The following is a 14,081-nucleotide window of genomic DNA, read 5'->3' on the forward strand; positions in this document are numbered from 1 at the left end:
GACTCTCTGCCCTTGGGAGTATTTGTATCCGGCATCAGGTATCCAGGTTCTGTCTGTCCTGTGTCAAGTTCTGGATAAGGCATAAAAGCTGGGAGTGATGCATTTCTATCCCTGAATCAGATACCAAAGCTGATATTACATACCATTTCTTAATAAGTGCTATACTATTTATGTTTTTCACTTTCGGTTTCTCCAGTTCAGGATTATTTTTGAAGTTCAAATGTTTCTGTACTCTAATCTCATATTATTTGTCCTTTTCAAGTGTGAGTCAACATTTGAGAGCTTTAAATGCACATTTGATTACAAGGAAGTGTTAGGAAAAAAATGTCATGGTGGAGTTGAGAAGATCTTAGTATAACCTAAGCAATATTCTAACTTCTTATATTTTCAGTCTGTGCTTTCTTGAGTTTTACAATATCCTTATCTTGCAGGTTTTACCTCTTTTTGGTTTAAATTTTAAGCAAAACAGTAAAAGTGGTACCTTGCGAGTATCTGACTCGCAAATTTAACTCTATTAAATTTGATGGTTAGAAAGCAGCCCTGTTGATTACTAATGCTCTTAAGTTATTTGTTCATGTGCAGTCATATAAGTTTTATCTATAATGACCAAAAAAGCTATTTAGGGGAGAGCACTATTAAAGTTGATAAATCCTGCACTGGCAATGTTGTTTATTTTAACTGTCATTTGAAATACAGTATTTTTTTTCATTCTTCTGAAAACGCAGGCCAGAGTGGTAATGAGTTTGAATAAGCCAGTTGTCTAGGTAGTTTCTTATGGTGGATCTATTTATCAAGATGCTGCCTCCACAGCTGTGTTTTCAAACAAAGTCCAACATGGTAAGTACAATGAGAATGCTCTGCAGTTTGAGGTTTGAAGAGGCAGGATTCAAGCAGATGTTCTTACAACAGAGTGGGCAGCTGCAGAAGCTGCCAGGGTGTAGAGCAGTAGTTGGTGCTGTTGATTTCAAATTCATTAGTTGTCAAGGCACAGGAATTTTTCCTGACGGAAGATATCATTGAGGACATATGGCTAATTCCATTAGCCAAATTACTTATTTTAAGCAGCTGACCTCATATTGCCCACCTCTCCTGGGACAAAAGATGCTAAGAAGGGGCTTCTGCATATCTTGCAGTGTATGAAAAATAATTCCCCTATTGTGGAATTCAAAAGGTTGACAGCAGATGGGGCTTTTAACACATGTCCTACCATGTATGGCACTGGGCTTCGCTAATACACGTGATAATATTGTAGTCTAGTCAAGTCCACTCCTGGTGGTGCCCAGCTAGATTGTTCCTGATAGAGGGATTTGCATGCAGTTATATTATTTGTTTCTCAAGACAAAGTTCTGAAGCCATGGGAATATTTTATGGGTTGGGTTTTTTCTCTTTTTATCCTTTTCTCTTCAAATAGAGAGAAAATACCTAAGGGATTGCATTTTAAAACCCTCTTAACGTAATAAAATATTAGGGTTAAAAAGTCACGAAATAAAGTTCTGGATTAAAGCTTTTTTAAGTTGTCTTTAAATGTAGCTTCTGGGGTCATTCCTTAAAATGCATTCCTTAGCTAAATAACCACGTGCCATTACTCAAATAATAAGATATATTCTGGATTTGGTTTAAATGACTCTAAAATTGAGTGTGTAGCCACCCCCTTCACTCAAAATAATTTTAAGAAGCCATTAATCTCACAGGTTTTCATACTGGTTTTGGATGAGTGTCAATGACCAATACAGCACAAAGCCTGCAGTATCACAGGTGGTTACTTAAAATGAATGGCCACTACTGAAAGTGTCAGTCATCATCATCTTGTTCAGCAGTCCTGTTTTCCATTATGTATGGATACTACTGCGTAACCTGGCTCACAAGTATCCTTTGGAACTTAAAAGCTGTAAAGCAGGTTGGTTTCACAGGTGGAAGATGATAGTGTGTACAATTACATTATTGTCTTTTGTTTGCCTGTATATATTGGACTAAATCTTACAGTCAAGCCTTGAGACCGGGCAACTGTTCTAGAGATACATCTTTAAAGTTATTGAAAGAGTCTTCCTACTCTTCTGACATGACAGAGTGAGAGTAGTTTTAAAATCACTCGGTAAATGCTAGCCAAGTTAGGTAAAAAGCTAATTAATTGTATCTGCCAAAGGGTATCTGTTCCTTTACAATGTTTATAAGCACGTTTACTGTTTGGAATCAATCTTTGACATAACATTTTATTTCCTGATATTCACCTTCAAATGTGTTGACTTTGCAATGTTTTTACAGTCTGAAAAGGTTCCCTTTAACCAAGAAGTTGAGAAAATGAGGACTGTCTCTATCTACTTAGTATGGCTATTTGCGTTTGCAGTAGTACTTGATTCTGCAGGTATCAGCAGTGAAATATTCCAGATCTGAGTGTAGTCTGACGTTAATGAAATGCTTCCTACAGATCTAGTATCAGCTGAGTGTTTTGAGCTAAGTTATGAATGTTAGATCAGCCAAGTAGGAATGGTATTCCTTATAGGACTAAAAAAACAACTTGTTTGTAAAAATAATTTGAAGACAAGGTAAGCTGAACTCTGTAGATCAAAATTCAGGTTTATTTTCTGTAACAGCAATATAAAAAATCAAGAGAATCTTTAATATTTGCATAGATGCAATCATTGCTCTTTGGAATACACTGTTACAAGAAAAGCTGTCTCTTGCTGTTTATCTGAAACAATTGCTATGTTTCTGTGCTTACAGTATTTCTGATTGACTCTACAATATTAATTTTCTGCCTACATTCTTTAACAGTAAGATATATTTTAAAGTAAGGAACAGATGGTCATTAGTCAGTCTCTGAGAGTCATTTTTGTCTAAATCTGACTTGGTCCTGTGGGTAGAATAATTGTTTCTAACTCTGTAATGATTCTTAGGTGCATTTTTAAATTATTCTGGAACGTTCACTTTTTTCTTTCCCATGGCACAAGCAGTCCTGAATACAGAATATCCTCTTTTTCTGAACCTCTTGTATATGGATATTGTACTTTACATGTGACTGCATATGAAAGTATGTTATAAATGGGAGTATGCATACATGCTGACCTTCCATCCCACAGTGCTGAAGCAATTTGTATGTGCTCTGTGCTAGGGATTTTTAGGACAAAAACTTCAGCCAGTCTTCTGGTGGGACATGGCCAGTCTTACTGATGCACCACAAAATCTAACACAGAATAGCCTGGAACAGAAGTAGATCAAACCACGTTTCTTGGAAGAATTAGGAAGTAAGTAAGACTGCATTCTTCCCAGTTGGAGCAGACTTGGAAAGGCAAACATTGTTATTGAAATTGGTCAGAGCTTGGTCAGAATTGTGGAATGAGCCTTTCTTCCTTTCTGCAAAACAGGAAAGAACTAAGTAGTTTATATTCTTGAAAAGCATTCCTCAGAGCTTTCTGCCCGCTTAACACCTTACTTTGAAATATTTCTTCAACTGCAAATTGGAGGACAGAGTCATCCCTGAATCGGCTCCCCTGCTTTCCCCTGCGCTGAGGTTTTTGCTTGTTGGGAGTTTGAGACACCGTTGTATTGGGATTACATAGTTACACACACAGACTGCATTTGTCTCTGTCAGGAGGTCCATGCTTGCCTTGGAGAGCAATTTATGGTGCAAATGTGTATATCATTGTAAGATCGATTCTTTTAAAAACAAGAAGAAAAAGTGGACCCTATTGGGCCATGTTACAAGGCAGACAAACTCCTTTATCTGTATACGTGAGCATTTGTGCAACTAGGCAATCACCTGCCGCATACCATTGCGAATCAGGGATGCCTTCCTGGCTCTTACTACCTTTCAATTTAATCCTTTATAAGCCACGTTCTTACATGACCTTTTCATTGTTTTGAACACAGACCCCTTTCCACGCTGACAGACTTGCTATATATATATATATAAAAATCCCCTGTGGCAAAGCAAAGGAAAAATTGAGAGAATTCTCACTCAGTTCTCAGTATCTTTAATAAACCTAGTCAGTCATGATGCTGAGGGAACTGTAAACACAAAACTACCACATTTAGAAGAATTTGCTTTTGTTAATAGTAATAGATGATATGAACAAAATGAGTCTCTTGCAAACCTGCTTTTTACTCTGTCCTTGAAAGAGTGGGAAGCTAGTTAAGGTACTCATGCTACACATTTTCCATTGTTATTTCTATCAATAACTAATCTCCAGTATTTATTTATTTTCAGTTCTGATTTTAAGACTTTTAAGATTGTATGGCCTAAAATTCATTTTTACATTTTAAAGGTTTACCTGTGTAGTCTACGGGTAGAATTTCAAAACTATATCCCATAAAATTTTGTTATAAATAATTATAAACATTATCTATGTGTCTTATCCTGCAATAACTGTTCAGGCACATTGCCACAGGCATGGGATCTGCAAGGTGGTGAATGTTTCAGCACCTAAGAAAAGCAGATTGAACTTGGAATGTGTTAGAAACTACCTCTTTCATTATGCATGCTGTTTATGCAGTCAGTAACTTCTTTTTTTTAACATAGTAGTGGTCTGCATAGTAGAGAGTGCTAGAGTTTTGGATAGCCAAAGTATGATTATAAGTAAAATATTCTAGTTTTTTGTAACCATTGGTGAGATTAATTACTTTCCAGTATGTGGGGAAAATGGTTTAGTGTTCTTCTGTCTCTGAATCTAGTAGAGTAGGAAAGCGTGTCTCCTTCGGTCAACACATTGAACCCTTAGGGCTTCAGCATAATCACATCCTGCGCTCTACTCTCAATTAAGGATTTTTCCATTGACAAAGTCCTATTTTTCCCGAAATACTTACTTTTTAAAAAAATACATCTTGATTTACAAATAGTTTAGGTAATTTCTGATGTTTGAAGGAGCTGTAGTCCTTCCTACCAAAGCTTCCCTGCAGTTTCTAGCTTTCTCTCCATAAAGGCAAATGGGAAGGTAGAGATGGCTGGCAACTGTGCATCTGGTTTTTAAAAGAAAATTTAAATCTCTAGTAGACATTTGGTGACACGTTTTTAATCTCTCTGGAGCTGATGAGCCATTCTGTTACAATAGTTTGACATTTCAGCAGTTTCTATAGTTAGGTGTATAAGGGGACTAATCTACCTCTATACCGTGTAAATTATATTTTATAACCCTTCTTTCCATTTTTTTTAATGTAAGGTTATATTTAGATTCTGCTCTCACTATTTTAAGGTAACATAACTCAGAAATGCTTTTTTTCAAATTAATTTCTACATTAATAAATTTCAAAGTTGACTTCAGAACTGACCTTCTCGGTTTTAGGTTGATAATTCCCCTTTCGGATTTTTGATGGAGTTATGGTCTTAGGACTGAGCTTTTAGAAGAAGTTAATGTGAAAAATGGCACAGCACTTTGTAATAGCTAAGGAAAATGCAATAAAATACAGACAAATGATTTTCTGCCTAAAAGTTTTTTGCAGCTATGCCACAGAGTGAAAATCAAACATGATGGTGATTGATTGCATGTTGATTAACTTCAACAAGAATTTACAGCAATTAGTTCCAGTTTGCCTGAGTCATAAATCCTTTAGGATTTGCTGAACATCCTGAACAACTGAGTGAAGATTTACATTACTTTTCTTTACCTTTTTTTTTTTCCTCTGACAGTAGTTTAATGACGAGTTCTTGTTCATCTGATGACATCGATCAGGAAGAAATCCAGCTCGCTTTGCAGGCTGCTAAAATTGCTACCCGAGAAAAGATCAGATCAAGATTTCATGGCAGTAATGATCTTATTCACCGCCTTTTTGTCTGTATCTCAGGTATGAGAGTATCCTTTTGTTCTGAATGTAAAAATTATTCATACTTTTTTTTTTTGTGCACATAAAGTTATGTGCACTGAAGGTGAAGTTGCAGGAAGACTGTTTTGGGGCCTAAGTTGCACGCTGGTCGAGAAAGACCTATTACCTGATGGAGACAAACTTACGGAATCCCAGATGCAGACGTCTTAGACCTGTAGTGATGAAGAGTTTGGGCATGCAACAGGTTTGACTTAAAAGTGCTTTCTTTTTCTTGGTGATGCCCTGTGTCTTCAAGGGATGAAATTTGATGCAGCACTTCTATTTTGATACAAAAGGAATCTCTCAGTGTTTTCTGCCACAGGACAAAGAAGATATGTATCAAATTGCAGGTAGCATGGAGGTCAGAATGTAACTTGGCCATTATGGAAAATTAGTTTAATTAAATGTTCGATTTTTATTCCTAACACAAGCAAGTGATTCCCTAAAAAATAAATATGAGGCCGTTACTGGTAGCAACAGACAAATTTAAATACTTTTTTAAGGGTGGTGTACTAGTAATGGTTTACCTGTTTTCTCAAACTCCTAGGTGTTGCTGACCAGCTGCAGACAAACTATGCTAGTGATCTGAGAAGTATATTAAAGACCTTGTTTGAAGTTATGGCAACGAAACCTGAAACAGAAGACAAGGAAAAGCAAAAGAAAGGTAGAGATGAAAACATCTTTTTCTCTATTGAATTTCTGCTGGTAGCCCCATGGGGATCCATGAACTATTTGACAATAATTTTCTTAACATTTTCTTAACTTTTTGACAGGGATCACTGTACAGTCATTTGACCTACGTTTAAAAAAAGTCCTGGAAACATACTGTAAACAGTTTGAAGTCACTGGAAGTATAGGTACACAGGAGTATGTCTTGAGGCAAATGCTGGAAGAGTTAAAGCCTTCAGAGTGCATCTGCTCATTTCCATTATTCCTACGGATAACAGAACAGTGTTTGTAGCCCATATAGTCATAACATAATGTATGCAGGGTTTGAGCCTCACAGATTCCCCCCGCCCTGCATATTGTTTCACACTGGACACAGTTTACCAAGGTGTGTGTCTTTCATTCTGAAGTTTAAATAGCTGTGTAAAAAGAGCAGAATAAGATGCTGAAATCTGTCCTATCCTGTAGAAATTGCAGAATGCTGAATTTGGCTTCAAAATAGAAAAATACTCTCTTTTGGATTCTAGATAATTAAGATAATGGAACCAAAAATAGATCATGAGCCAATGCAAGAAATTTTTTTCTCTTGTCACCATTTTGATTACTTATTTTTTAAAGAGGCAAGTCCACTAACTTACCTAAAAATGACCATGTCATCCCAGCAAGACTGCAGTTACCTTTGGTATGATTAGAACTATCATCTGAAGGTTATCAGAGCTCTCTTTTTTTTTTTTTAATATGATTGAAAACTTCAACTTTCCCTTTCTCCCATATTCTTTTAAAAGCACTGAGGATTTTATATGAAACACTAAGCTAAAAGTTGGTTAAATGTAGCAGAAAAAAACTCCAATCCAACCCAATTCTGCAGTGGGATAATGCACAACATGCATTACAGTCCTCTATTACTTGTGGTTGAAACTTTCACAATATTTTTGTGGTGGCAGGATGTCATGATGTGAAGAGAGACTGTTTTTTTTCATTGGCAAGGAAAAATGGGGTTAGACAGAATTGCTGAAAAGAGGATCAAAGAGCTCCTGAACATTCAAATAAGAATAATAAAGAAACTGGAGCTGTAAAGAATTATCACTAGGAAATATTAGTCAACAGTACTTGGTTGGAATAATTTCCAATGGATGAACTATCACATAAAAAAAAAAAAAAAAAGATGTTGACAACAGTAAGCATAAACAAAATGAGTGAATGAAAGTCAGGGACTTTTGGGATGAAGTTTCTCTTTGATATATGTGATTTGATGTGTGATTCATCTATGGAATCTCTGGTTGTTGTTATCTACTTCTTTGTAAGGGGTCCAACTTAAGAACTGGGATATAAAGTGTAGGATGCAGCTAAACTGCTATAAGTAAGAGGACTGTATGTCCTGTAATAACAGCATCTTTCATTTCTGTTGTCATTCCAAAGAAGAATATAGGAGATTTTTAAATCACTGTTTGTGTCAGGGTAAAGAAAAAGCAAGAAGTATAAGCAGGTACGTACAGATGCTACTGTAATCTAATCCCAGAAGTCCTAACATGAATATTTTAAGTGCAAATTGGAAAAATATGAATTTCAGTACTTCTCGGTTTGTTTTACAGTTAATCAGGGTTTAAGGAATGCAGCATTGGAAGACTGTGCTTTATGTCAGGAAAGTATATCATCCTCAGAACTTGCAGCAAAAGCCAGAGACGGGGACTTTGAAGGTACTTTCTTTCTTATGAGAATTAAAATGACAACACTGATGTATTAAAAAAAAAAAAAAATCATTAAAATGAAAACTCTTTTAAGTGACTATAAAATGTTGTCTTAGTATGGCTTAGAGACAAAAATAGATGATAAACTGAGTGTATTTCTTTCTAACAGCCTCATGAAACTCTGATCTACAAATTGTCATATTCAGTATGAATTCCTTTGTATCAGTGGAGAAGGGTTCTGTAAAGTCTTTAATGTAGCCTCTGACATAACATGTGACAAGTTTCAGAGGGTTGTGTGAGATGTAAAACCCTAAGTAAGGCCTTCTCGGCCAAATCTAAAGAGATCTTTTCTATCGTTTGCTGTATGTGGAGGTGCTACTTTTTCCCACGGTATTTTCTTCACTTTTGTCTTTGATCAAAACGTTTTGGTTATTATTTTCGTATTCTTCACTGTATTACCTAAAACTAACTTTTTCTTTGAAGTCTGCTGAGCTTACTCAGATCTTGCTGAATACATGGTAAGAGTGAAGAAAAGTGCGTATGTAAGTCACAAAGTTTTGGCTGGGATTCAAGCATTCTGAGAGCTCAGAAGTTTTCGTTTCTCTTCATTTTTTTTTTTAATCTGAGCTGCTGCAGGGGTGCTTAGGAGTCAGTTACAGACTATAGCCCTAGTATGGTAAACATAGTATAAAAAAATGCATTAAAAGATATCAGAACACTTGCAGTCAAAGAATAAGAAAAGAGAAAGTAGAGGTATGAGATGGAGCAAAGACAGCAGTCAGCTTTGATCTTCAGGACTAAAGGTGGTTTCAGCACACCAGGAGCCCAATTATCAGACCAGTGGTATTGCTGTGGTCAGGTGAGAAATACAACTGTCAGCTGTGAAGGTGGATCTAAGCTTCCCAGAAATTCAAGTGTGCAGTAATTTCCCTGTGCTTTAAAACTTTGATCTGTTGTGTCTATTTGTCCCCCTACACTGCTGCTCGTCTAGTGAGAGGTTTTGAATGCAGGATGACTGAGAATTGAGTGATAAGCAGTGTACTTCTCTGCTTGTATGCAGAGGGGAGTGACCAACAGAAAAGAAGTGTTGGTTCATGTCAGTTGTAATAAAGATCAGAAATCATGGGGTTGGAGGGAAACCTCTTAAAGATTAGATTTTGGAGTAATGCTACATACTTACAAGTTACTTTGTGCTTATATAAAACCCATGGTTTGCTTGCTCACCCGTCTTCTGAAGTTGCAGGCTAAAGAATCTCAAATATAATCTATTTATTTAGAACAGCAGGGCTAATTCATGTACAGTGCATTGTAGAAATATATTATCTTGTCTGGAGGAAGATGATTTGGTGGCAGATAAAGAACTATTCAGTAGTCATTTTAATTGATTTTTCTATTGTGCCATAATTCAGAATGTCCCAGAAGGTGCAATAAAGAACAAATCTTTAAGCAAAATCCTTACCATGTATAGGCTGTATTGGAAAAGAATGCAAGAGATTATTCGTTCTCTACCATTTCAGTTCATATTCTTTTGTTTTGTATCAATGCCTGATGCTGTCAGTGAATTTGACTTATTCTGAACTGCAGGATGCTGAATGACCTCCTCACAGAGGATGTACATTTTGTCATGGCAAAGTTACTTCGCTTCCCTGGCATGTTATTCAGCTTTTAAGGTTCTTCAGCTTTTCATGGTATCTTGTATTGACACAGGGAAAGTTTTATGTTTGGAGAAGTGCAGCCTATGGCCTGGGATGTTATTTACTGAAATAGAGGATAACAGTCTGGGTCCTTACATGATGTTACAGCCTCACAGGAGTGCCGTAAAGGGGAATCTTTGGAGTTACAAGGGCCCGTGCAACACCCAGGCAGTGTGAATCAGTATCGCAACATGACAGAGTGTGCGAGGGAGCAGGGAGCTTAGCTCCACCTTCCAAACCAGAACAAACCACACAAGGCCTACGAAAAGGGGCATCTAAAGTGGGTTAATCTGTTGAATTTGTGGGAATGTAGAAACACCCATTCTGTCCCCTCTCCTCCAGTACATTCCAGGCCCCTGTCCCTTCAGGTCACAAGTTGACATTGTTGGCAATGCTGCACAGACATTTTTTTCTACTGAGGTATGCAGTGATAGCTAATGGGATACATGTGTTTGCTGTTCCTAAGGCATCCAGCATGAGGCATAAAGCTAGAGCAGTATTTTAACCTCAGCAGCCATGTGCCTTTCCCCCCTTATAACACCTCCCTACCTACCTCATTTTTCTGCTCACTGTGGAAGCAACAGCCCCTGACTTTGTGCTGGGTGATGTTTGGGTGCAGATGAAGGTGTCTGGTGGTTAACGCAACCTTTGCATGAACATTGTGCCCCGTTTCTTGCAGCAAGCCTGACAGGTTTGTCCTCCGGGCCAAATCCACAGGCCACCAACATAAGTACTCTGCAGTTATCACTGTAAGTGGATTCAACGCAAAGTCTGAGAGCATTGCACCAATCTCTTGACAGCATTGCACCAAAATTAATTATATCCTTTTTTTGTACGTTGTTTCTACACTTCAGGTCCCTCTTAATGATTTCAACTGAAAGTGAAAACAATTTAAAGCAAATGAGCACATCAGTAGCCATCGTGGCAGAACAGGAGCATGTATCAAATTGAGAAGGTCCAGCAAGGTACCTGCCAGGAAAGCTTTTTCCAATTATCAAATAAATCCCTCTTACCGAAAGTACCAAATGTTTAAGATTGCATCCAGTCAATGGTAATAAAAAAAAGGCAAGCCCAGCAACCTGAACAAATAAATGATTTTAAGATTGTACTGAAGGTTCCAGCCTCTACTGAGATTATAAAGATGAATCACTTGTTTTTGTCAGATTTGTCATTCTTACTGTATATAAAACCCACCAGCTGGTCTGGGTCATAAAACAAATATGACTGTTTATTGTGAGCCAACTGACATTGTCAAGGGTAAAAGAGTTAAATCCTGTGACCTTCCGAAGGTTGAAATACAATAAACTACAGATTAATTGGCATTCCACAACAAAAGCATTTTCAAAAGTACAGATGAGCCTATGGTATATATGTTCATCTTTGCTGTCCTAAGGACTTTTTTTCAAGGAAGCATATGTATTCATACTTCAGAGTATGAAAAGCGCTATATTTTTATGGGGAGAGAATGTAAACCAAATGCAACTGTATTTTCCTAGAATATAAGAATAATTTATACAATATTTCATAAATGAATTTTAAATACAGTAAAATTTCATGCCCTGGTTGTATGATGAGGATGATGGCCAGTGAGGTCAAAGTTCTGTGTATAAACTCAAAGCAAATTGTAGTGTCAGTTGCTCAGAAAAAAAACAGGTTGGGCTACCAGTGGTGCTTGCTCTGAATTGCAGTAATAGCAGAAGGGGCCTGTGTCCCAGGACCTTTTGCGGTACTGCCTTTCTCCCTGTGTCCTGGCGAGCCACTAGCCAGCACGGCAAGAAGCTTATTGGGAAGTTCCTGAGCTCCGGCTTGGGACAAACCACTCTTGGATAATAAGATGACCAAGAAGTTTGCATGGGACTGAGAGTGGGCATCATGGGTCACACATGAATTAAAGCAAACCTCCACATTTGAAAATGTAAGAGAATTATTCTTGGTTAACCTAGTATAAAGGTATCCCTGCCAGGACAGAGCTGAGTCATTCTTAATATGTATTATAGCTTTAAAAAAAAAACAACATCAAGCAAGTAGAAGTTTGATATCTTTCTGACACTTACGTATCTGGGATCTTGTTTCCAGCCCTAACACAAAACTTGCTTTGTATTAGCCGACAGGTTTCCAGATATACACACACACACAAACACAGAGTAACGTCTTGGTTTTTTTTTTTTTTTGGTCTTGATAAGGATTTTTACGTATTCATTTCTTTATCAGTCTGTAAATGTGATCAAGCATAAGTCCCTCCTCACCATATTTGTGAGCATTATGGTTATCCTTGTGAGCTTCATGATTTTAATAATGAACTTTGGCAAACCAGAGTTTTGACCACACGTATTTTGGGGTAATTTATCACTCAGGAAGATTCATCTGTTGTGATTGAGGGAAGGTGAATATTTTTAATTGTCAATGTCATGAAGTTACAGGCTGGCTAAGTGAGTGAGTTACACTTCTTGTCTAGGAATAAGGATGAGACATCTAGAAATCAGAAGATTTTCTCAATGAAAAACAAAGCATTAGGAAACTGTTGGTGCTCTGTGAAAATATTTGCTGTAGCATCTCAGGTCTGTCTGCAACCACATATTTATTTTCATTCCTTGTCCCTCTAGCATCTGTACAGAACTGCCTTGCTCACTGCCACCTAGTTATAACTCCAGCCATAATGGATTTGCTGTGGCTGCCAGTACAAATAACTGTTTGTGCCAAATAATGTTAGCATCTGTTTGGTGCACAACAGCATTCTATTTCTCCTTGATCCCTTTCCATCTCATAATATTCCAGCCCACCCACTTCTGTCTAGTCACAAGTCCTCACTGCTCTCCCACCAGCAGCCAGAGCATATTTCAGTAATTTATGGTCCCAAGACTCAAGCTCCTGGCTTTGTTGCAATAAGTCACAAGGTCAAGAAAACCCACCCATGCTACTGTATGTGCAGAATCTAATCACTGTGCGTCTAGAATTAGCTGTCACCTCTAGCTGAATGCTTCAATTTTTCTTTTGTACTCTACACGCCTATGGCTACTCTATTATTTATAATGATGACCAGCAACACTTTCTAAATGAGAGATGTTAAATTCTTGCACAGTTCAGTGGCCAAACATATTCTGTCCACATAACTTTTTTTTTCCTTATTCAGCAGCTCTGCTTATACTGTATGAGAGAAGAATCTAAGGAATCTAAGAATCAATGTTTCCATATTGAGGCAATGTTTTATAATCAGCTGAGCATATTTAATCATGCATGTAAAATTGCAGGTTTTTGTACAGGTTTTAGGCTGTATTGCAATAATTTGATCTGACTTAAGTTTTAAGAACTTGCTCAGAGCTTTTACCTTTACAAAGGCTATCCCTCTGTGTCAGCAGAGGGTGGAACTTGGTGAGACTTCATTGCAGGAGGAGAAAACATCCCATAAATACTGTAAAACATACACTTTTTCATCTCCACAATGATATAACTGGGATTTTGACTGGGTTTGAAATTTTCTGTCCTAAAAATACATGTATTGAGTGTTCTTCTGGCATGTAATATGTAGATCTACATTATCAACTTGCTTCTAGTTTGTAATTGTTGATAGCTTATTACAGAGAAAAGACTCCTAGTAATGGTTATATGGAGGATCAAAGCCTCCAGTCCATCCAATTTAAAGTGAAGATTTGAAACACATCCCAGTGGAAGTCAGTGTTTTCTGTCAGTTGTTCTGTTTTATGTAAATAATTATTTTTCCCAAAGAATGAGTTGCTGATCATGTACCTGTACAGAATGGACAGAGGACATCAATCGTTCAAAGTTGTGTGGAATCAGGTAGAGCAGAGGCTTGAGCCCAAGTCTGCAAAGCTCTGTGCTTTGGTGAAAGCTTTCTAGATTTGCACAGAAACTCCATCCTAAGCAAGCTGTTTGACAAGAGCTGTCCTTGAAGCTCATAAGTCTGTACTTCTGTTGTCTCCCTCGCCCCGGAAATTTTCATGAAGTAATACTGTTGAAAGAGAAAACGTATTTTTATTGAAAAATTTCAAGCCAGCTGTAATCAGCATTGAATCTACTGAGCAAGGGTAAAGATTACTTTGGTACAATTGCCTCCTAGAATCTTTTATAAAAGTTAGAGATTGCCCAGAATGACATGTGGAAAATTATGTGTGATAAGGGACGAAAAAGTTCACCTTACCATAGCAGGTGAAGTGAGGGGTGAAGTCATGACATCTTAGTTCACCACTTTCAATACTTAAAACTGGGAGAGTTTCATCGGAAG

The 14,081-nt window shown here is 37.4% G+C and overlaps 1 protein-coding gene across 4 annotated transcripts in view; it reads left to right on the forward strand.

Annotated features, from left to right (window-relative positions):
- ZFYVE28 (zinc finger, FYVE domain containing 28) overlaps positions 1 to 14,081 on the forward strand; it is a 59,065-nt gene that overhangs the window by 38,502 nt on the left and 6,482 nt on the right. For 2 of the 4 annotated variants that reach the window (XM_010296297.1, XM_010296299.1), the window contains 3 exons: positions 5,573 to 5,775; positions 6,341 to 6,457; positions 8,052 to 8,156. In XM_010296297.1, coding sequence (XP_010294599.1) covers positions 5,573 to 5,775; positions 6,341 to 6,457; positions 8,052 to 8,156 — 425 coding nt within the window. The remainder of the gene's footprint in view (positions 1 to 5,572; positions 5,776 to 6,340; positions 6,458 to 8,051; positions 8,157 to 14,081) is intronic. The other 2 variants (XM_010296295.1, XM_010296298.1) reach the window with 2 other exon arrangements.

This window comes from Phaethon lepturus, unplaced genomic scaffold, assembly GCF_000687285.1.
Source record: "Phaethon lepturus isolate BGI_N335 unplaced genomic scaffold, ASM68728v1 scaffold15981, whole genome shotgun sequence".
Taxonomy (NCBI): Eukaryota; Metazoa; Chordata; class Aves; order Phaethontiformes; family Phaethontidae; genus Phaethon; species Phaethon lepturus.